The 24,070-nt window shown below is 33.9% G+C and overlaps 1 protein-coding gene and 1 long non-coding RNA gene across 4 annotated transcripts; both read right to left on the minus strand.

The window, feature by feature from the left end:
- Positions 1 to 302: 302 nt before the first annotated feature.
- LOC140835048 (E3 SUMO-protein ligase SIZ1-like) lies at positions 303 to 13,254 on the minus strand. Of its 3 annotated transcripts, XM_073200375.1 has the most exons (18): positions 12,971 to 13,253; positions 12,713 to 12,829; positions 11,356 to 11,436; positions 10,815 to 10,857; positions 9,397 to 9,469; positions 8,928 to 9,087; positions 8,637 to 8,770; positions 7,808 to 7,876; positions 6,510 to 6,597; positions 6,333 to 6,408; positions 5,903 to 5,976; positions 4,698 to 4,805; positions 4,079 to 4,240; positions 2,655 to 2,759; positions 2,362 to 2,442; positions 1,045 to 2,278; positions 892 to 930; positions 303 to 798 (listed from the first exon to the last, which is right to left on the minus strand). In XM_073200375.1, exons 2-18 carry the CDS (start codon positions 12,734 to 12,736, stop codon positions 788 to 790), a joined length of 2,562 nt encoding a protein of 853 aa, XP_073056476.1. In that variant the 5' UTR covers positions 12,737 to 12,829; positions 12,971 to 13,253; the 3' UTR covers positions 303 to 787. The 3 variants fall into 3 exon arrangements, with proteins under 3 accessions (XP_073056476.1, XP_073056467.1, XP_073056459.1); XM_073200366.1 differs by having other exon boundaries at positions 303 to 930; positions 12,713 to 12,831; positions 13,015 to 13,254; XM_073200358.1 differs by having other exon boundaries at positions 303 to 930; positions 12,971 to 13,252.
- A 4,547-nt stretch (positions 13,255 to 17,801) lies between these two features.
- On the minus strand, positions 17,802 to 18,788 carry LOC140813252 (uncharacterized). The gene is made up of 3 exons (XR_012113865.1): positions 18,554 to 18,788; positions 18,356 to 18,419; positions 17,802 to 18,057 (listed from the first exon to the last, which is right to left on the minus strand). It is a non-coding gene; the product is annotated as an uncharacterized lncRNA (long non-coding RNA).
- Between the last annotated feature and the right edge of the window lie 5,282 nt (positions 18,789 to 24,070).

Here is a 24,070-nt window from a genome sequence, read left to right on the forward strand (position 1 = left end):
ATCCTAATTGCATCTTTTTAGTACTAAGCCCACACAAATAGGTATCATTCGCACCCACGAATCTGAACAATTTCCTTGTACCAGGACGAACCAAAAAACAAGGAAATAACATGTTAATTCCCTCGTCGAACCAAGTTCTTTCACAACACACTGAATACATATACATATTATACATATATATATATATATATATATATATATATATATATGTATGTATTTGACCTGATATAAACTTGATTAACCGAATAGATAAATCCCACTCTCCAAAAAACCACTGGATTTTTTGGTCATCACAAAGAGGATATTATTACCAGTATAATACATATATATCTCTATAGAAATTTAATCCATGTTATGAAATATACAGGCTACATTCTCCTTAAGACCACAAGGGAACATGCTTCCCTAACCTAACGCCTTCCCACTATCTCAAAAGCAAAACTAGATGAAATTCTTTCCCATTTTCCAAATAATGTAACTGTCAAATATACATTTTAGTAGCACTAGACCTGAAAATCACCAAGAAACATGGCCAAAACAATGAATGCTAACCTGTCTCTGTCTGGGTGGGATGTATCCTGCCTAGATTATGAAAACAAATTATCCCAGGCGCTGATATCAGCACGATGAGTCTTATCGCCGTAGGAAATGCAGTTAGCACTTTCAATACCAATGGATCATCCTGGAAAACCTTTTTCTCCAATTGGGAGCGCCTGACAGCATTCTGCGGGGCTTTTCAAGGCTGCTGGTGAAATATGTTTCCCTTAAATACACCAACTCCATGGCTTTACTCCGATTCTGAATCAATAGATAGATATAATCTTGGTCTTACAGAACGTCTTTGGCGAGGAAATGAAAAGGGACTATCTGATCTTTCTCTAATTGTCTTACCAGACCTATCGTCGTTGTTCATAGCAAGCAATAAAGATGCTGTAGATAAAGAAAGAAAAGAAAAATTAATGAGAGAGGTAAGGTGCGACAATTGTACGAATGACTATCAAAATTGAACCATAAACAACTAACAGAGAACTCAATGAAACATACCCGTGTCTGCTAGCGAACCCAAGGCACCATCCTTTGATTTTAAATGTCGTCCTGGTCGCAAACCGTTCTCGGTTGCTGAATCGACCTGACCACCTGCACCACCATCGCCCAGCCTAAGAGAAATCCAGTCCTCATTACTAATGCTACCATGCGAATGTTCTTGATGGTCTCTCAAATCAGACTGTGCCACAGGTGTTTCAGATGGCCGTGTGGGGAGAAATATTTGAAGCGAAGGATCATTACCATTGACCACCAAAGGATTATCCAGTAAGCCATTATTTATATCTGAATGCTGAGCAGTAGACTCAGGGATGAAGGCTGCTGGTCCCATGCCAGTCTCTGCGGCCAACGCAAAGTCATTTATGGTCGATGAACAATTAAGAGAACCATGTTGCATGTCAATTAAAGGGTCGGGAACCTCTGCATCAGAATCGAATAACTGAAAGCTAGGGACTCCCTGATTAGTAGAAGGCATCGACCAGTATTTGATCCCAAATTCATCGTCATTTGGGCTGTAAAGGCCGAGGCATGAACCTCCACCATTATCAAGGTTTGTATTATCATAATAAGAATCGGGAATTGCATCTTGTGGATTAGTAAATGGAGCTCCAGCATCGGATATAGAATTATTGTAAACTGCTTCAGAAGGTATTAATGGCGTAATTTCTTCATCTGAATCACTGAGTACAATAACTTCAATATCCCCAGCTGGTGCAGAAGGATTTTGGTCATTGAATCCACTTGATTGATCAATGTTCAAAGAAAAAGATTCATAATCAATGCCATTGGCTGTGGAAAAATCGAGGTTTCCACCACCATCTTGGTTGACGCTACCATCCTCACCATCTCTGCCACTTCCAGTGGCACTGCTGCTCATTGGAATTATATTTTGAATCTGATCGTTGTTCCCAAAATTTTCCTGGAACCTATTTGCCAGTGAGATCCCAAGCATGCCATCAGGTTTGTTGAGTTCCCAGTGACCATTTTGGTTTTTTTTAATACCAAGTTTCAGGCCAGCGTGATTATCAGAACCAACACCAACTTCCTGTTTGACTGGTTTAAATTCAGGTTTCAGTTTTGATTCAGTCTCCGTGGAGGAAGCACAGACGGTACCATCAGGCAAATGCCATAGCCCAAGCTCTCCAAGACCTCTACAATCGCCATCTGCCTTTACACGCCAAGAACCATCTGGCTTCACCTCAATCTCTGTGACATCTTCTCCACAACTCCGCATCTAAAATAAAATTAGAAAGCATAACATTCATAAGAAAAAATAAAAAAGATATCTTCAGCCTCAAGGCATAATGTAGCCAATACCTGAGATGCGATTCTATTGAAATATGGGTCTATGATAATTTTCTCCAAAGAATAGTTCTTCAAACAAATAGGACATTGCCACTGGATCCAGTACAACAACAATGAAAACATAAGTGAGGAAGAAGGGCAAGACACATTATTTTAAAGGTTGTACAAGTTAGATGATCATAAATACATTTTAGTACCAGAGAAATCAATCATGTGATATTCACGAGAATAGGAATTCAATTACTAGACAAGAAAATCTCCCATTTGCAGGAAGGCTAAATATATATATGGCATCATTTACTTGCCTTCCTCGAGCGTTGGTTCATTTCCACGATAACTTCAAGATCAAAACAGCCCATATGCACACAGGGCTTAAATCTCCCAGCAACCTTCATTCTTAAACCACTCATCTGAAGAATGCATGCACACCAATACAAATTCTAAATAAGCTCAATCAGGTAGTTTTGAGGATGCACACATAATCACATGCACCGACCATACCATGATTTCCATTAAAAAATGAGAACATGTCAAGGAACTCGACAAACAGCATTCTTGTATGAAACAAATCAAAATTGTTGACAAAAATTGGTTTAATAATAACATATAAAATTTTAAAAAAAATCAAATGGAATTGCATGATACCAAAACAGCGGCAAAATTGACACTTGATTGATTTATGCATAAAAAATGATGACATTTGCAGCTATAGATGTCTAACTTTGAAATCTTATATTTAGAGCATACTAATTGTAACAAACACTCAGAAGACCTTAGTACCTTGTCAATGTAGTTTTATTCATACAGATATGATGCACTGTGAAATTTTAAAACACATGCCAAAAGAAACAGCAAATCTTTATAGACATCCTTTTTATCAAGTTTTCCAGGCCTGAAAGCAGCATCCAGCAAAGAAATGACAGATTCGAAATAAAAAGAGCAGGAAACATTTTTTCTCCAAAACAACCTACAAAGGTATGTTTGGTTTTGTTTCAAATGGGTGTGGTTTTGTTTTACGAAAAACAATTTTACTATAAAAGTCAAACTGTATAATTTTTGTCTAGCTATTTATTTTTCTATATTATGTGGGAGGGATGAAAATTTTTATTAAGAAGAGATGTAAAAATGAGTTTTTAGAAAATAAAAAATGAGATAATAGTGTCTTTATCTTTATTTTTATAAATGGGAAAACATGTGTTTGGAAACAAAACCAATCAACCAATTGATCCAAGGATTCAGTACTTGAATGGGAAGCATTAAATAAGTTCCAATCAACTTAATAAGAAATCAGTGTCAACAACTTGGTAAAAGAGGCTACAGTACTTACAGGAAAAAGCGAGAAACAAAACAGTAAACATAAAATGTCTCTTAACTTAAATTACGTCCTCTATTCACACTAAAATAAAAAAAAGGAAACCGAAGATATTTTCCTGCCCTTAAATCATCAAGATTAGCAACTACCAAAATAAAATACTCGAATGGAATGCATACAGATACAACGCCGGTGCAGAAAATTGTAATATTTGATACAAAGAGTGACAAAAAGAAGCATAAATAAAAACAATTTGACATCTTCGAAAAATAAGAATAAAAATAAAAATATTTTGAGATTAAACGGTGGGGGGAGGGGTTCTTTAAAATATATTGATCGGGTGCAACATATACACATAAATTTTTTAACTAAAACCATGACCTACATTTCCTGTGCAAAAGAGGCTACGCTACTTACAGGACACCGAAGAGTGACGGGAATAAAATCAGCAACAACTTCAATATCACTGTCACTATCAGCATTTTCTTTGGTATCCCCACCACCAACACAACGACGAACACGGGTCAATGCATCCTCAAATCCCTCACCTTCAGCCTCTTTTGGAATCATGCTTAGGACCTAAGAACACGATGGACAATATGCTATTATGTCAGCCAATAACAAAACAGAAATTATAACAGGGATGCCGGAAAATCACAATTTTTTCAAAGAGATTCACTCTGCAGAATGCAATCATACAAGGGAGCGTGCAATCATTCAAAAAATTACAGAACCCGGACAATTTTTATAGAGAAGACATGCAAATTTTTTGTAAAATAATGCCCCCCACCGCACCCCCAAACAAATGTTATTTAAAAATAGACGAGGATACACAACTGTTTATAAATTGCACAGATGGAAGCGAAAGAAAAAACACGATGAGCACACCAGAAAAGTCTTAATGATGAGACTCAGACAACGAAAACCAGAAAATTGTGAACTAGTCTCATGAATTACTCTGAGTCAATCAAATGATAATGCCACAAAAATGACTAAAAAAAGGTCCAGAATTAAAAGTTCCAGAAGTTTAACTAACATGTTGCAGGGTACGCCGCTTTACAATTCTAACTCCCACACAAAATAGGCGAGCATCACAGCCTGTTACGGTTATATTATTTATTCCGTCTCTTGTGCATGGAGTAATCTACAGAAAAACATGTTTATATGAAAATAACATATGAATAAACAAGTGATGAGAAAATCTAGAAAAAGAAAAACATAAAAAACAGTAATAAAAAGACAACCAAGCAAACTGATATGGAGTGATATTATTCTCATTCTGTGGATAAATTTTCAGATGATTTCACCATAACAATGATGTGAAGTTCATCTCTTTCACTCGAACTCAACAAAGTTTGTGTAGTGGACCCAACTTGTTAACGGAGATCGATACAAATGAAATACTGATTAATACATGCGATGAAATTGTTGAATCAGATGAGAGGAAAGCTTGGATTTGATTTTTCTGGTGTTAAAAAGAATGAGTTAAAATGACAACAGCAGACATCAATTGTCCGCCATCATAAGAAGCAGTCCTGCGAAGGCATGCCTTTTACAAGGACAGTCGGTGCACATGTGGCATGCCATCACCTCAAGAACGAGGCATTTTTGGAGCTTAATATCAAAATTCAAAAGCCCTCATGTCGATCAAACTTCTGTCATGCCTCCAATTACATGCTATGAATTGTTAAAATCGGTGAGACATAACACGTACCAGAAAAAAGTTCGACAAAAGATGATGAATTTTTTGGAACGTATGTTTCAAAATAATGTTAAAGTTATAAGTTATAAGTACAAAGCCTATTGATCAATGGAGTCTACCCCGAATGGTTGGCTTTTCTTTATGGAGGAAGCTTTTCTACACCTAGGCTTTACAACTAAGTAGTTTAGACTCGTAGTTTTCTTTATGTATTGCTTTCATTATGTCTCGCTTTCATGATGTCACACACACACATACGAGAGTTAAATAGTATCTGATTTTTCTGCGACTGCCATGTCCAATGGGGGTTATTTTAAAGGAGGTCCAAGCAGCATGCTCGTTATTTCCACAGGTCTCACAGTTACAGCACTTCAAATGACGATATACTTTCGCTTTTTTATTTTCAAGGATATATCCAACGACAAACATTCGACAGCTTGGCTAAATGTGGTTGAAATTAACATCGTCCAATAATAAAAGTAAAAGGCAGTTTCAAAGTTTGAAAACGGTTATAGAAACTTGTCAAGAAACTGAAAACTTACAACCGGCCCATCATCTCGACCATTTGCTCCAAGTAGCTGAGAGCCAGGTCTGTTTATTGCTCTCACCGGTACACCTGTGGGGTTAAATCCAAAAATGTCATTTGAATAGATAAGAAATGTCAAAGAATATTATAAAAGATCATAGGTTGTGTTCACATGTCAAATTTGAAAAGCATGTGTCACAATGTACATTAGGTACTTAGCCTTTTGCATATATAATGAAATGTTTTCATCACACATTTTAAATGACAGTGCATTATTTGCTGCAGCGTACACACAAAGCAGTATCATCAATGTTAAATTTCAACTGTGCAAGTAAAAAAACATTGTTTACAGAGGAAACTGGATGAAGGAAGAAAAAAAAAATAAACACTGTTATTTAATAAATCATTGTTTTACAAAGGTTGAGCATTCACAGTAGAAGTAATACCATTGACCTGTAGATCTGCATATTGTGGCCACTGCATCCTAAATGTCACCTTGTCATTCAGAAGCATGCACCATGCCTGGTCATCAAAGCACAAACATATTCATTATGCAACGAGCATAAAATATTATAAACCTGCACAACAAATATTGCCTTATACAACACTCAACCCTAAACAACCTGAAGTTCGTAATCTTGTTTTGACAGCAAATCCTTGTCTGCCCTAGAGAGTTGAAATGTTTTTTCAATGCTCTGGCCAGGATTTGAGCTGAAAAGGTCAAATGTCAATCAGTTGCTGCCAGTTAGCAAAACTTGCATGGTCATGTAACAAACTTGAAATATAACAATTAAAAGCATTAAAACAAAGAGATTGAACCATCACTGAATAAGATCCAATATAAAAGTTAAAAGTTATCCACGGTGGCAAAAATATGGCCAGAATGGAGGTGAAAGCAGAGCCTGAGTGAGCATCATAAGAAAAGTAAAAAATGAGTTTACACCGAGAAGGAAAAATTGAAATCCAATGTATGACAGGCACAATTTTGAATCCCTACCATTCTAGACTGGCTGTAGCAAGCTAACATAAGGCAGAAATTTGGTGTACACAATTCAGTCATCTCGTCAAATAACAACAACAGCAAAGTTGATAATTCAGTTTTTTTAAAAAAATGGTTTTCTCTTGGGTTATAATTACATTGAAGATTAAGTTTCTGTTTCGTTTTGATTGTTATTTGCTAGGGCTTATTAACCAAATCACACCAACTAGTTTTTAAATCTATTTCAGCACATCTAGCCAAGGACAGAAAGAGTGATTGTGGTAAATGAAGCCCAAATATGTTATCACTTATATGAACTGCCTGGTTCCAAATCAAGAATAATGTTAAAATTAAGATTACTTACCCCAAACCAAATACCTCAAATCCAACCATTTCGGGAATGAAAAATAAACCACATAACCCAACAGGATTACCACTAACAGATTGATTTATCACAACTAAGTTGTTTTTGAATGCCACGCCTGGCAAATCAAATCGCTCATAGGAAAAATATGGTCATGAAATGGACATGCTAATCAATTGAATCCTCCTAAAGTGTCGTGATCATCTGTAAATTCTTAATACCAGATTCACCAAATGATTTTCATGAATAAAATATGAATTATGGACCAAATTCATCAATTAGCTATACAAGTGCAACTTCCGCCCAATAAGTTCTAGTTGTGTCAAAATATTATAAATAGTATATCAACATGTTGCAAAGAATTTCAAATTTTTGCTTACCCAAATTACCATAACTTAGGAACGCCAGACTGGAAATGGATATTAACATCAAGTTGTGACTTAATATTTCCAAACAAATGAAGCTATAAATTTCAATGGGTCATATCCAAGTTAAATAGGATTGAGCAAATAAAAGTCACTTGCATCAAATATTTAAATTTTAAACTTAAGATAAACAAAGGGATAACATCAGCTAACCCGTCTGTCGGAACGTTCGTGATGTTCAACTTTGCAGGATAAAGAGGATGTGCAACTGTCGCCCAGAATCTGCATATGAAAGACAACAAAATCCACGACATAATCAGGATTCAGGAGAAAAAACATATAAAGGAAATAACAAATTAAGAACGGAGAATGAGGAATTCCTTGACACTCCTTGACAAATGTTAACCCAAAATCACAGAACAAATATCTCTGAAAATAAGACCTTTTTACCAGGTATAAACAAGTCAATGAAACTCCTACCCTTTCGACCACTGTCACTATACATAGAAAATTTCCCAAATGCGTGATTAATTTGCCATTGCCTGGCATACCAGAACTAACTGTTTGACCAACGTTATTTTTCAGCATATCAATACCTCAATGAAAGCACCCACTTGATCCAAAATCTTGTTAAGCGGCAGAAGAAATGATTAATAACTACTTTTTAAATTTTATTGAAGTTCATATCTTTATGAAGCAATCTTGCAAGAGAGGTGTATGCCAAGACACCTTGAACCAAGGGGAGTTAGTATTAGATAACAAAACATTCAAATCCTCAAAACAGCAAAAAGTTAAAGCAGATTGTAAAAGAGGAAGATTAGAAAAGAAATTGACAACAAAGCAAAATATACCCGTGTTTTCCAATTTTTTAATAACCGACTTATAGAAAAGCTAACAATTGAAAATTACAAATAATTAGAAAGTAGAAGCATTATATAAGATACAAGTTCCAGCAAAAAAAATAAGCTAGGAATGCACATGAGATAGGATCTGAATTCACGTAATGAAAATACAAATGGAAAACGTGAAAATAGCCACTTACGGGTCAGCCCGACTTAGCCTACAAATTTCACAATAAAAAATCTCTGGAGTATCTGGTAGAACACCCTCCATAGGTTTCTCCGGAATCACCACACATGTCATATGCTGCCAGACATTGCATCTAGGATCTTCGCACTGCTCCAAAACGAATACAGTTACAAACACGTGGACATGTCATTGAGGCTAATAAGAAGTGGTGACAGAATCTCTAATCCAGTAATAAAATTACCATAAGAAGAGGGTTAAATGGTAAATCAAGGATAGTAAAATGTGCAGCATGTAAAACATGGACCTGGATCATAGAATCAGTTGGCAGAGTGCTTCCGCAGAGGCAGCGTATCTTATCTGTAGTGTAAGAGTCTTCGATTTGTTCTTCAGTTTTTACATTTTTACTATTTGAGACACCTTGAGATTTTGATGCCAAGTCAACCGTACCAGAAACTTGCATTTTTCTGAAAATAACAGAGAAACAGGAATAAAATCAACAACAGAGAAAAGCAATTAGATTTTCGCTACCGTCGACTCCTGAGTATTACCTCCCAAATTTTTCCTCCATCTTTATTTTAGATAAATATTGCCACCTTAACTAGAGAGTTTTAAGTGAAACACTATGACTTCACAGAGTGAATTCTTTATGTTGAAAAATACATGAGAAAAACTACGGTATAACTTGATGCTCTAAGCAAACAAAAGAATGTGATATGAAGAACCATAACACTGTCACAATATAATTCTAAGTGAACCAGACAGACAAAAATCACCTGTAAGTGTCATCGACTAGCTTTGCCACTTCCTCTTTTCCAACAGCATTTTTCTTGGCCCACATTACTGAAACTGTTAGGCACAACAATTACGCAAAGCTGTGTGGCCAACGGTTTAAAAAGGCATGCACATTTGCTCATATCATTGTCACAAATTGTGACACCCAAATATCATATGTTTCAGCGAAAAGCAAGCAAGGATGCATTTTCAATTTTCGTATGTGATTCTGTAATTTGTTTATCATTTAAACAAAAGCATTTTTGGAGTCTTGGAATGAAGGGGTTCTAACCAAAACTCTCATATACAAAAAATAAGCTAAGAAATTTTAGATCAAGTCAATTCTTTGAGAAAGCAATGACTTTCTTGAGAATTTTCTCGAGTTCCTTCCCAAGGATCTATTGTGGTGACTTTTATTCTTCTTGGCATTATGAACATGAAAATTTGTTTACGACCAAACTAATTTGCATAAGAATTGTGCTTATCACGCACATTAATGATTTAAGGACTAGATTATTAACATAGACACCAATAAAGAAGATATTACATACATAATACATTGGCTCTCAAAATGTGATGATCTACATGGTTTAACTGTGAAACCAATTCAAGGGAGACAGTTAATATGCCATGAGAGAGCCACATGAAATGGTGAGGAGTCAACTAATGAAGATTGGGATTATATTTTTCTTTCATGCAAGTATCCTTCTTTTTAATAGGTTTGGCCGAATCCAAGTTAAAATACCATTTGAAATGCACATACGTAGACAATCTTAACATACCTATTCTGCTGATGAAGAGAAGCTTTCAGTTCAAAAAGTTTTATCTATTTCAAGTACAGTAGAATAAGAACATCCCGATACTCGATAATAAATTTAAGGCTATAGGAGGAGCAATTATAAGTTTAGAAAATGTTTACCACTATACCTTGTTTGAAAATTAGCAGACAAAAATATATCATGTATCCAGATATTAGAATTGAAAATTATCTGATCAGCTGCAACTTGCAACAGCAGTAGAAATTAACTTTTTCTATAAAAAAAAAATTACACAAAATGATTACAAACCTGATACAAGATTAATGTTAAATTATTTCATAATTAAATATGTTAAGAATAATGTTTGATATACTTTTTAGTGAGACGATGATCATTTCCATCATATGGAAAACTAACGTGGACATCTATAAACAAAATCATCTTTTTTCTTTACTCAGGAAAGACTTTTAAGCTAAAGTTTGGTTCGCAAAAAAGATGTTCAGGCAGCGCCACTTTGCCAATCACAGTTCAAAGAGCCTAGGATGTAAATCACCATAGAAGAAAATATATCATCTAACCATGGCAGATAATTCCTTTTATTTTACAAGATATAATCAGCACAGGGAATTGGAAGAAACTTAAAACATGGAATCATCGTGTACCTCGGTCATCAGTGAGAATAGCCAATATTCGATCAGCAAGGTCCTGTTCACAACCAATACATGTATATGATCAATGTATTATTCTATTTACTACCAAAAAATGACTTATTTAGTACAAATGTCCAAGAGCTGAAGAGATAATGACATGGATAGTGATGCCAGCGACAAAAAATTATTGCATGAAACAAAACTCATTGTTTAGTCTAGAAAACAAATTAATTTCAAGTATGAACTATTTAGAATTTCAAACGCAGAAAAATGGAACACGGAAGTTGGAAAACACTTTAGTGTAATAGACTGCTCGCGATAACTTATGAAGACCAGATCAAGAAGAGCTTTATTTACAATAGTAGGAAGAAGATCATAAGTTAGGGGAAGGAAACAAAAACCACAAAAGAAAAAAAAAATGGATATTGACTCCAACATTCCAAATTCTGTCTTGGCCACAAAATAAGATTAAAAAATACAGGAAAAGGGCAGAGAGGCGCAAAACTTCTCTAGTAAGAACTCTCCCACATCGAATATGTTTCTTTGATCTAACCTGCTTCTTTCCCTGTTTTGAAAGCCCTAGCTGTGTGAGTACATCCTTGAGCTCCTTTATTCGAAAGTATGCTAGTTTGTCCTGCAGAAAATAAAATAACATCAGTTTAACAGAAACATCCCCAACTCCCTTCAAATATTACAACAAAACAAAAACAAGCAGACATGTTTAGATATTGGAGCGAAAATTGACACTATTTCTAGGGAAAGAGAGATTCTAATGTGATTTAGGTTTGGCTTTTGCCTGTCTTAGATTCGAAAACTTTTCAGAAGATTTTTGCAGGACTTTTTTTACTTTTGAATGGTGTTCGGATGTAAATTTTGAAAATGACGGTATGCTTTTGTGTAATGAGTACAATGATTATATTAAATAAAAATGAGAAATATCAACATGACAGGTCAGTACGTAAGAGAGGTAAAAGGTATGATCATGCAGTAGTTGTATTTTGATATAACTGTTTTGAAAATGCAAAGTCACAAGTTGATTTTAGACTGAGGAATTACGTTTTCCAAAAATTAAGCTCAATCAGGGTTTTCAATAGGGAAGGGTCCACTACAAAATCAAAACAAACAAAGCATATTTTTCGCTATCAGACACTCAGAGTCCTTGAACTGAAATGAATCAAAGACATACCGCAAGATGCGGATAAAATACTAGATAGAAACACATATTATATTCCCTTGATGAGATAAATTATGGTAGAGACCCTTGCAGAGCAGATTAACTGCATTCCCAAGTGGGCTTGTTAGAAATCTAGGCAAAGTACAATGATCCAAATAAGACAGGTTAAGGTCAAGAACTCATGCTTGAAGATTCTCGGTTAGCTTGTATCACACACAAAAAAGAGTAAATTCAGTTTGATATCTGATATGACATCAGATCACAAGCGAAGATTTTTCTCATTGATTAACTTCCATGATTATAACCTTTTTTTTCTTTTTTGCAACTAGCAATTAACATGTGCTTGTTATAAAAGATGTTAAGCATGAATACTTGACACCATTAAGGGACGTTTCCTCATCGCTGGAATGGTTCAGTCAGCTCAAACTACATACAAGTCAACAAAAGGCACATGCAACAACACAACACCGGTTCAACTGAAACCATGAAACATCAGCAAATGTTGCCTCCATATAAATAATTAATTATTTAACATTTGCAGTCATTCTGCAACATTTCCAGCATATCAATCTAATAGTGATGTATATGGCAACCACTGCAAGAAACAGAATAATAAACATAAAAAAAAAACAAATACAAAAACACGCACACAACACGTTAGCAGAAAAAAATGGAAATAGGATACAATTCCATTAAATCAGAATCAAACAAAATCCTGAATCAAGACTAAATTTACCCTGCAACTTGCCACCAGGTCCATCCTATTACTCCTTCTGCCACTATGCGACAGCCGACCTCAGCAGAAACAGCAAAACATTAATCACCCTTCCAGCCCATGCATCTCTCCAATTAGCTGATCCATCCAAAAATAAAAAATAAATGGCGATCACATAATCCGAATAATATTGGTTAATGGAACCCAAAAAAAAAACATTTTGCATAACTACTCATGCAATATCAGTAGCATGGCAATAAAAGGCATGAAGAAATTTACAATTAAAGCATTTCTTCAAACAAAGATGGGTCAGGTAATTTGCAGAAAATATAGAGAATCGGGAGTCCTCCGGTTGTGCACGCGATTAGGGTTTTGGAGAGAACGAGTATGCTTTCCGCTGCCCCCTCTTTCTCTCACACGCATACAGGTAAGATCTGTGTGTTTTCTCTGACCCCGAAATCAGCCGGAAAGAGAAGTTCATCAAATTTCGGACGTATCGCCGTTTATAGTTTCCGGTTAATTCCTGCAAACATGTCCGGGTTTGGATCACCTGCTTTCAAGCCCACGCTCAACCACTTTTTAATCATAATTAAAATATTTTCGAGGTCGTGGCGTTTTCTAAACGATCTTTTCAAATATCAAATAAAATAAAAAAATAACAATTGGATTCGTGATCTACGAAATGCAGTGGCTTGTTGTACTTTTATGGCATTGTGGTACTTCCTGCGTTTCAACCTCAAAAAATCAAACGTACAATCCTACGGATGCTTTTGATGAACAGATTCTACCAAGTCGTGGTGTTGCATGAGAATTCATAGCGGTCTTCCGATTTAGATATATATATTTTATTTTTTGGACACATACTTGAACATTGATGATGTTTTGTTCATCTATTGATATTATCAATAGATTGATGTCGTGTGCCCATGATGGGTGTTCATCGTTGATGTTTTGTTCATCTATTGATATATCGATAGAATGCGTCCATTGTAGATGTCCAAGATATATATATATATGAGTATCATGTATCCATGGTGAGCATCCAAAAAAAACACACACACACAGATATATACATATATATATTATGTATAATATAACAAAATTTTGAATGTGATAAAAATGTGCATCAACTTATATTAGCTTTGTAATTATTATGAGAAAAAAAATTAATTTTGAAAGTGTTCATCAAAACAAGGACAAATATTCAATATTTTTTAGTTTTTTTATTTCTTATTTCAAAATTACAGTTAACACACACTTAATTTTTATAATTATGGTATAATCAGCATCTAGATATAATCAAATAGTTGCCAGAAAACCGTTGTAACTGCCAGTTTTTGAAAAACTGCGAGTATTTATAGACAATCTGCGACGATTTTTTGCGACGGTTATTTATTAAAGGGCCGTTATTCGCTATGGTTGTTTATTAAACTGTCTTAAAAACGTCGCTACTTTAAAAATCACGACGATTTTAATAAAACCGTTATTCTCTAAATACATCGCTAATTAACAACGGTTCACTAAAACCGTTGTCGTTTCTCCAAAAAAAAACACACTAATCGACAACGGTTCGCTAGAACCGTTGTCGTTTGTCCAAAAAACTCGCTAATCCACAGCGTTTACCACTAATCCACAACGGTTTTTGTTAAAACCGTTGTTAAAAGTAAAAACACAAGGGTTTTTCTATAAAATCATTGTCTTTTGAGTATTGTTGAAGACATGTTTTCTTGTAGTATATATTTTACACGAAATTCCATTAAACATAGAACTTGTTTCATAATTGCATGCCAAGAGGAATTTGCATCAAGTAAGAGAGCTTATATTAGCTTTGGAACACCAAATATGAAGTACGCAAGATGGTCCTCATTTTGATTGATTGAAATAATATTAATCACGTATCCAATAAGCACTAGCTCGGTTGGATTAAAGCATTGCAGATCCAGAATGTTGTTGTGGAATCTAATGTCCGAGAAATATTTTTTGCTCTTCATATGTCGAGTTTATATTCCTCTCACATTGATTTGATTATTGATGGCTGTAAAATCGTTTGCTCTTTTGTTTTTATTTAACGATCAGCGAATCACAGAGGCGGATCTAGGATTTCGACATTGGGGGCCGCTTACAAAAGACAAACAAAAATTTAGAAGAGAAAAGACAAATCCTACGGGTTATATTGAACAAAACATCAACCGTACGTTTCTTAACAAATCGGCGACGGTTCTTGTCAAAACCGTCGCTATATTGCGACGGGTTTAACCTAACTGTCGCCGATCTAGATCGGCGACGGTTTGTGTAAACACCGTCGCTATTATAACGACGGTTTTAACAAAATCGTCGCTATGGGGTCCGTTTTTTTGTAGTGAGGGATCAGGTTTCGAAATCGGGTGGAGCAAATGTTATAATTGGCTTTAGCCACTGAGATACATGGACGTATCATTCATTTTGGGGGGGCCATGTATATATATATTTGTTTATATATTTAGTTTTTAAAAAAAATTAATATATACTAAAAAAAAATTTTAAATTTTTTGGGGGGGCCGTGGCCCCCGTTCGCCCTACACTAAATCCGCCCTTGGCGAATCAAATAGTTTATACATTAGTTCGGTCTATTGGTTCTACGTTTGATCATATGAGATGGATCATGCCATGCCCCCTACGTCCCTGATTTATGATGTATTAGTTTTTTATTCATATAATGAATATAGTGTCTGAAGTAAAAAAAAAACAAATTGTATCGAACTAATGGTGTACAAATGCAAACAAGAGAATCATTTTAGTTAGTATAATTATAATAAGTTAAGTTGCGGCATATAGTTGTTAGAAATATTATTTTCTATAATGGGCTTACATATTTAAATAACAATTATATTATATATACTATCTAATTAATTTTGAGTCTGATAAGTGATTTATAAAGTCTACTCAATTATATATTTAGGTACAATTTCGTACATAAGATATGATAAGTAAGGGATATACAGTATAAGGATAAATCAATGATAAATATAATGATAAGATAATATGTTGAATGTTTGGTATGATTTTAACAAGAGTGATTAAATTTATATATTGAATTGTAATGACAAAATTAACCCTATCACAAAAACTTATATTTCATCAAATATATATACATGTGTGTGTGTGTGTGTGTATATATATATTTGTGTGTGTATATATATGTATCTATATATTTGTATATATGTATGTATTTAATAAACATTTAACATTAACTTAAATGCATTTAAATTGAGGGTAATTAAGTTATTTATAATATATTTTATCATTACATTAAAATTATCACACCTCTTACAAATGATGTTTCATCATTCTCAAAATTTATTTATCAAGGACACATGATATTATCATGGGCTTTTTAAAAATATACCAAACATGGGATATTATCATGGGCTTTTTAAAAATATCTCATGTACCAAACAATGCCTTAAAGTATGGAATTTAATGTGTAGAAATCATATAGATTATGATTGATGAGATTCTAATGAAAATGTGTCATTTAATGTGGTGTTTGACAAGGGACAAATTACTTTGCTAAGGACATCTCCAACCCAAGCATCAAAATAGCATTTCACGCTATTTTGATGCTTGGGCATAATAGCGCAGCTCCATTCTTCTCTGCGCCACATTTGGCGCAGAGCAGTTCTCTTTTTTTTTTTTAATAATTAGATATTTTATTATTTTAATAATTAGATATTTAATTATAATAATTAAAATATTTAATTATATAAATATATTTTATAATAATTTTACAATTAAACATTTAAAACACAAATTGTAAGATTTGAAAACATTTAAAACACAAAAAAAATTAAATGAATAAAATAAAAAAGAATATTTCGAGAATATTCTTTTTAGAGTAAGATTTGAAATAGATGGGTTGAAGATAAATATTGTATTTGGTGCAGAAAATACGCTATTCTAAAATAGAGTTGCTTTAAAATAGAGTTTTGGGTTGGAGATGACCTAAGTCCAAATTGAAAGGACATGTTGAATGGTTGTAGTTCCCAAACCAAATCTATATATACATATATGTAGTCATTCTTCCTTCCTCATTTAAGAGAGGATTAAGGAAATTCTAATAGGAATCAAAAGTGAGAAACTTGTTGATCCATTGAGAAATTAAGGAGATTTGGTTGTGGAAGGCTTCATCCAAGACAAATTATTTATCATGGATTTCGGTATGTCTTAAAGTATTTATTTCTGATAATTTTACATGAATGTTTAAAGATCTTGTTGTGGTTTTGAAATTTAAAGTATCAACAATAGCATGATTATTATGTTAGGTCTAATGATATATATATATATATATATTCTTTTTTTTTATATCATGTACACCTATCGTACACACCTATATGAATATCGATGAGGTATCACTCTTGATAAAAAAATAGCTGAGATTTTAAAAAACTGAAAGATAAATTACAAAAACCTACTTTTGACAATAAAAATTACTAGAATTGCAAAAAGATCAGGATATATGACGGAAATTATAATTTCTCAAAAACTTAAAATAAAATCGATAAGAATATGAAAAATATGGGGGGGAAAAACAACAAAATTCACGCCACGTAAATCAAAATTGAACTACGATTGGGGGAAATAAAGTTGAAAATCTTGAGTTACAAAATATATCCACGTTCATGAATAATGGGCTTGTCATAACATAACAAAAACGAAGTTTCTTAAGGCAGACAACACAAAAGAGCCCATGCATTCAGTTAAAAAATATAAATAAAATATCGCAATTGATATTTTGTTCACCATTATTCAATATAATCCCCTATTGAATTGAATGAGACCCTTAAGCTGCGTTTGGTACACTTGATTACTGCAAGATAAAGAAAGTTATACTACATTATCCGTTGTTTGACTCGTTTATTACTCCACACATGATAACCTGAAGCCCGTGATAGAGGCACTGTAGTGGCATGAAAAGAAAAGACATTAGTCCCTTTTCTTGGCTGGTATTATTTATCCTCAAATGAACAGGAACTCATACTTACTCCTTACCTACCCAATTTACCCTTCTCACCAACCAAAATAAACAAAATCTTATCATCTATCGGCAATGGCTGTTCCTCGTTCTTCTTCAGTAAATCACCTAGTTTCTTACAACCCTTACGTTCATTGGCGACATGATCATTACTGTTGGACGTCGACATATTAGGCTGCGAGCATGAACCTTTAATTGACGTCCTCAAGTAACTATCATATGCTTCCTCGGCCTCTTTCCTACTCTCGTATCCTTTGAAAAAAGCCCCAGGAAATCTACAAACTTCGGCGTTTGCTTCAGACCACTTGTCGTACACACCACATTTCCGTCCAACAAAAACTACATAGGTTTTAGGCTGCAATCAAAAACATTTGAGCACAAAACCTGGTACAGTGTACAATATATATACGTACAACGCATTCGTTTGAACTAATGAAGAAAATTTTTTAACAAGAAAAAAATATTTCTCGAAAACACATTTAGTGGAGTGCAATGAAACCGTTTGAATGCTACTGTGGAGAAATTAACATAGCAAACATAATTTACACATAAGACTGCAACAACCAACAAAAATTGGTTCCCAGATGCGTCTCCCAAAATGAATAATATATGTAAATCCAGTTGGCAAACATATTAGAGTTAGAACACATCACCATCTTCTCGGTTAGCTATACTTTACAAGTAGGCAGTGATCTTCACTGAAGTCGGTACGAAATCCTGAGAACACGTTCACAACCTTCGAATTACCACGAAAGAAAACCTGATATAGTATAAAACCTGTAATTGGTGGAATAAAAATTCTACAGAGATATGCGCGAAACAGATCAGCACTGATTCTTCAAAAAAAGCACCTTTCCAGTCGTCCTCCATCGACCCAGCTTCGCGAAGCAACGATGAAGAAATCAGAACTCGGGTTACGATTTCCCCATTTGAATTTGGACGTTAGGGTTTGGATTTGGGTTGAGGAAAAAGTCGTGACTCAAATCTGTAGCACACTTTTTGGCCACTTCAGTACACTCGGATTTAGTTTCTGTAAACACATATTTTATCTTATTTATATCTACAAAAATGCATATTTAAATATCAATGGGGGCATTTTTGTCATTACATTGAATTGAACATAAATAATCAATCATTTAAAAATCATACCAAACAACATGTTCTTTATCAAACCATACTATTAATCTATATCTCTCATTTTTTAATCACTCCGATAACTAATCATTTAATTATCCTATCACTCCTACCAAACGTAGCCTTACATTGTTCGATTTCTTTAGGTCGTGTTCGAATTGAATAATTTTAGTGGATTTGATTTCAAATTCACGTCTCAAATTCACTATATCAATTTGGTTTGAAATTTTAATAAATGATTTGAAATCACTTATGTTAGCTATATACATTTGCGTGTTTTAATTTCAAATTCACTCATCAATCTAATAATTTAAAAAACTAAAGCTTTGATTTGTAAAATTCAAGTTCATCAATTCGAACAAAACTACTTATTACAATTTTGTATATATATATGAAAATTAATATTTTTGATATAAAAAATAATAATATTTATGGGTTGATTGGGTTGGAGATCGGAGTATTACAAAATTGAGTGAGTCTCATGTGAGACGGGTCAAATCTACCCATATTCACAATAAAAAGTAATACTCTTAGCATGAAAAGTAATATTTTTTCATGGGTGACCCAAATAAGAGATCCGTCTCACAAATATGACCCGTGAGAACGTCTCACACAAGTTTTTGCCTACAAAATTAATTTATGAGACACTCTTGAATAAGTTTTTTTATTTAATCACGTGTACGATTGGATCCAATTTGAAATGTGTATCAAAATCAATTTAAATTTCAACATATTCTCTCTGCTTTTATTTGGATTGAAACCTACGAATGGATTCGATTTGAAATCAACGTCGCATATCCGTTGTATGTATTTGACTACAAATCAAAATAAATTATTTGAAATATCTTGTGTTGTCCAAATATATTTTGTAGCTTCAATTGCAAATCAATTTTCTAATTTAGTAATTCGAAATCCATTTATTCTTACAGCCAAATATAATCTATATTCAATTGTTTTGTGTGTGCATATTTTTCGTAGTGTGGTCTATGGTATCGTTTGATACGTTATATTATTTATCTATTTACGAATCATTTATCTTATATCAATCAAATTATCGACCATTTATCCCATATCAATCAAATCATTAAATTTAAAATACAATATCCTCTTAATAAATAATATAATAAATATTTTATTAATATTTTCGAAAAGACAAAACTGTAATATCAAATTAATCAATCAAATCAAATATTATATTAATTATCATTTTTATATATTTTATTAGGTAAAAAATTGTGTGAGACGGTCTTACGGGTCGTATTTGTGAAACGAGTATCTTATTTTGGTCACCCATGAAAAAATATTACTTTTTTATGTTAAGAGTATTACTTTTTATTGTGAATATGGGTAGGGTTGACCCGTCTCACAGAACGTAGATCAATATTAATAGGCAAAAAGTTGTGTAAGACGGTCTCACGGGTCGTATTTGTGAGACGGATCTTTTATTTGGGTCATTCATGAAAAATATTACTTTTTATGTTAAGAGTATTATTTTTAATTATGAAGATGGGTAAGGTTGACCTGTCTCATAGATTAAGATCAGTGAGTCGGTCTAACGTGAGACCCACTCATATTAATATTGTCTTACCGTCCAAGAAGTGTCATTACTTCATAAAAGAAAGAAAGAAAAGAAAAGGTGTCTTTGCTGAAAAAAGCCAAAATATCATAGCTGTTGTGAAAAAGTAAAAATTTACGGTAAAAAGTAAAAATCTCAAACTCTCAAAATTATCAAACTACACACTTTATAATATTTTTCTCTCAACTCAATTGTTATTTCATTCACAAATGAGTGCTCTATTTATAGAGTTTCATATACAAATATTCCAAAATAAATTATCTCATTACATACATCATCACACACTAATTTTCAATATTCAACACCTAATTTTACCTAATTTTCAACATTCAACATTCAACATACATATTTTAATATCATATTTTCAACACTCCCCCTTGTGATGATGATCATAATGATTGTCTTCATTAAGTGTTTTTATACTGCCTCGTTAAAAACCTTACTTGGAAAAACTCATTGGGATAAAAACCATAGTAAGGGAAAAAGAGTGCAGTCACGTAAACTCCCCCTGATGTTGACATGAACAGTCCTTCACAAATTTCGTAGATTGCGCATCCCAATATTATATATGTGCTTTCTGAATATTGACGTAGGAAGTGCCTTTGTGAAGAGATCTGATGAGTTTTCACTTGATCGAATGTGACGAACATCAATACATTTATTCTTCTCAAGCTCCTTGGTGAATGCGAAGAACTTAGGAGGAATATGTTTAGTTCTGTCGCTTTTTATGTATCCTTCTTTCATTTGAGCAACACATGCAGCATTATCTTCATATAGTATCACAGGTTTCTCGTCGAATGATAATCCGCATGAGATTTGGATATGTTGGGTCATTGATTTTAACCACACACATTCACGGCTTGCTTCATGTAGTGCAATAATCTCGGCATGATTTGATGAAGTTGTTACTAGTGTTTGTTTCTGTGAACGCCAAGAAATTGCAGTGCCTCCACGAGTAAATACATATCCAGTTTGGGAACGTGCCTTGTGTGGATCAGATAAGTATCCAGCATCAGCATAACCAATTATACTTGGATTAGCATCTTTTGAATACAAAAGTCCCAAGTCTGTCGTTCCTCGTAGATAACGAAATATATGTTTAATTCCATTCCAGTGTCTCTTTGTTGGATATGTGCTAAATCTTGCCAACAGATTCACGGCAAAAGATATATCAGGCCTTGTACAATTTGTAAGGTACATAAGGGCACCGATGGCACTTAGATATGGTACTTCTGGACCAAGAATATCTTCATCATCTTCACATGGACGGAATGGATCCTTTTCTATGTTTAATGATCTAACAACCATTGGAATACTTAAAGGATTTGATTTATCCATATTAAAACGTTTAAGGATCTTTTCTGTATAATTTGTCTGGTGAACAAACATTCCACATTCTTTTTGTTCAATTTGCAAACCCAGACAATACTTGGTTTTTCCAAGATCCTTCATTTCAAATTCTTCCTTCAAGTATGACACAACTTCTTGAATTTCCTTACTCGTTCCAATGATGTTTAAATCGTCAACATATACAGCAATAATTACGCATCCGGATGTTGTTTTCTTAATGAAAACACAAGGGCATATTGAATTATTTACATATCCCTTCTTCATCAAGTGATCACTTAGCCGATTATACCACATTCGGCCGGATTGCTTTAACCCATATAATGATCTTTGTAATTTCACAGAATAGCATTCTCTGGGTTTTGAACTTTGTGCTTCAGGCATCTTAAATCCTTCAGGGATTTTCATATATATATTACTATCAAGTGATCCATATAAGTAAGCTGTAACAACATCCATAAGATGCATTTCTAAATTTTCAGATACCGCCAAGCTAATCAAATACCGAAACGTAATTGCATCCATCACAGGAGAATACGTTTCTTCATAATCAATTCCAGGCCTTTGAGAAAAACCTTATGCAACAAGTCGAGCTTTATATCTTACTATTTCATTTTTCTCATTTCGCTTTCGAATAAAAACCCATTTGTATCCAACAGGTTTTACACCTTCAGGTGTAAGGACTATAGGTCCAAAAACATTACGTTTATTTAGCGAATCCAATTCAACCTGGATGGCATCTTTCCATTTTATCCAATCCTGCCGATTTTTACATTCACCAAAAGATTTTGGTTCATGATCTTCGTTATCATTTATGATGTCGATTGCCACATTATAAGAAAATATATCATCAATTTCTTCTATATCTTTTCGGTTCCATATTTTTCCAGTATTAATGTAATTGATAGAGATTTCATGATTCTCGTCAGTTTGTGGTTCTGACAGAACATTTTCATCATCATGTGTTTCTTCAGGAACATCATTCTCTATTTTGTGATCATCATGTGTTTCTTCAGAAACATCATTCTTTATTTTGTGATCATCGTGTTTCTCTATGAATTTTCTTTTTCGAGGATTTTTATCCTTGGAACCGACTGGCCTTCCACGCTTCAGGCGTTTAATGACATCATGAGTATCTTCCATTTGTTTCTTTGGAATTTCAATTCGAGCAGGGGCATTTGCAGCATGTATATATGATTTAGTTACCCCTTTTGTGTCTGCAAATGCATCTGGTATTTGATTTGCTATTCTTTGCAAGTGCACAATCTGCTGTACATCCTTTTCACATTGTTTTGTTCTTGGATCCATATGTAACAATGATGATACATACCACGTAATTTCCTTTTCGGTATGTTTCTGTTCTCCCCCTAACATTGGGAAGATTTCCTCATTAAAATGACAATCAGCAAAACGTGCTGTGAACACGTCTCCTGTCTGAGGTTCAAGATATCGAATGATTGATGGACTATCATAACCGATATAAATTCCAACCTTTCTTTGAGGTCCCATTTTCTTTCGTTGCGGTGGTGCAATAGGCACATACACCATACATCCAAAAATTCTCAGATGAGAAATGTCTGGTTCTTTACCAAATGCAAGCTGTATTGGGGAGTATTTATGATATGCACTTGGTCTGATGCGAATTAATGCAGCGGCATGTAAAATTGCATGTCCCCATATAGAAATAGGGAGTTTTGTTTTCATAATCATTGGTCTAGCAATCATTTGCAGACGTTTAATCAATGATTCAGCCAATCCATTCTGTGTATGTACATGAGCAACAGGATACTCAACAATGATTCCCATAGACATACAATAATCATTGAAAGTCTGGGAAGTAAATTCACCAGCATTATCAAGTCTAATTTTCTTGATTGTATAATCGGGAAATTGATTTCTCAATTTTATTATTTGAGCAAGTAATCTTGCAAATGCAACATTTCGAGTTGATAATAAACATACATGTGACCATCTGCTGGAGGCATCAATCAATACCATAAAGTATCTGAATGGTCCACATGGTGGATGGATTGGTCCACAAATATCACCCTGAATACGTTCAAGAAACATTGGTGATTCAGTTTGGATTTTGCCTGGTGATGGTCTTATAATAAGTTTTCCGAGAGAACAAGCTTTACATTGAAACTTATTATTCTGAAAGATCTTCTGGTCTTTCAACGGATGACCATGTGTATTTTCTATAATTCTTCGCATCATTGTTGAACCAGGATGTCCCAATCGATCATGCCAATTGGTTAATATCGAAGAATTATCAACTACCATGTTTGATTCAATGGGACTTATATGTGTA

This window comes from Primulina eburnea, chromosome 1, assembly GCF_022965805.1.
Source record: "Primulina eburnea isolate SZY01 chromosome 1, ASM2296580v1, whole genome shotgun sequence".
Classification (NCBI taxonomy): domain Eukaryota; kingdom Viridiplantae; phylum Streptophyta; class Magnoliopsida; order Lamiales; family Gesneriaceae; genus Primulina; species Primulina eburnea.

Coding starts and splice junctions, on each gene's coding strand:
- LOC140835048 (XM_073200366.1), bottom strand. CDS start 12,736: ATGGACCTGGTGGCAAGTTGCAGG. Junction 11,437..12,712: donor ACCTGGTGGCAAGTTGCAGG/GTAAATTTAGTC, acceptor TATTTTCTGCAG/GACAAACTAGCATACTTTCG. Junction 4,241..4,697: donor AGCGGCGTACCCTGCAACAT/GTTAGTTAAACT, acceptor TCGTGTTCTTAG/GTCCTAAGCATGATTCCAAA.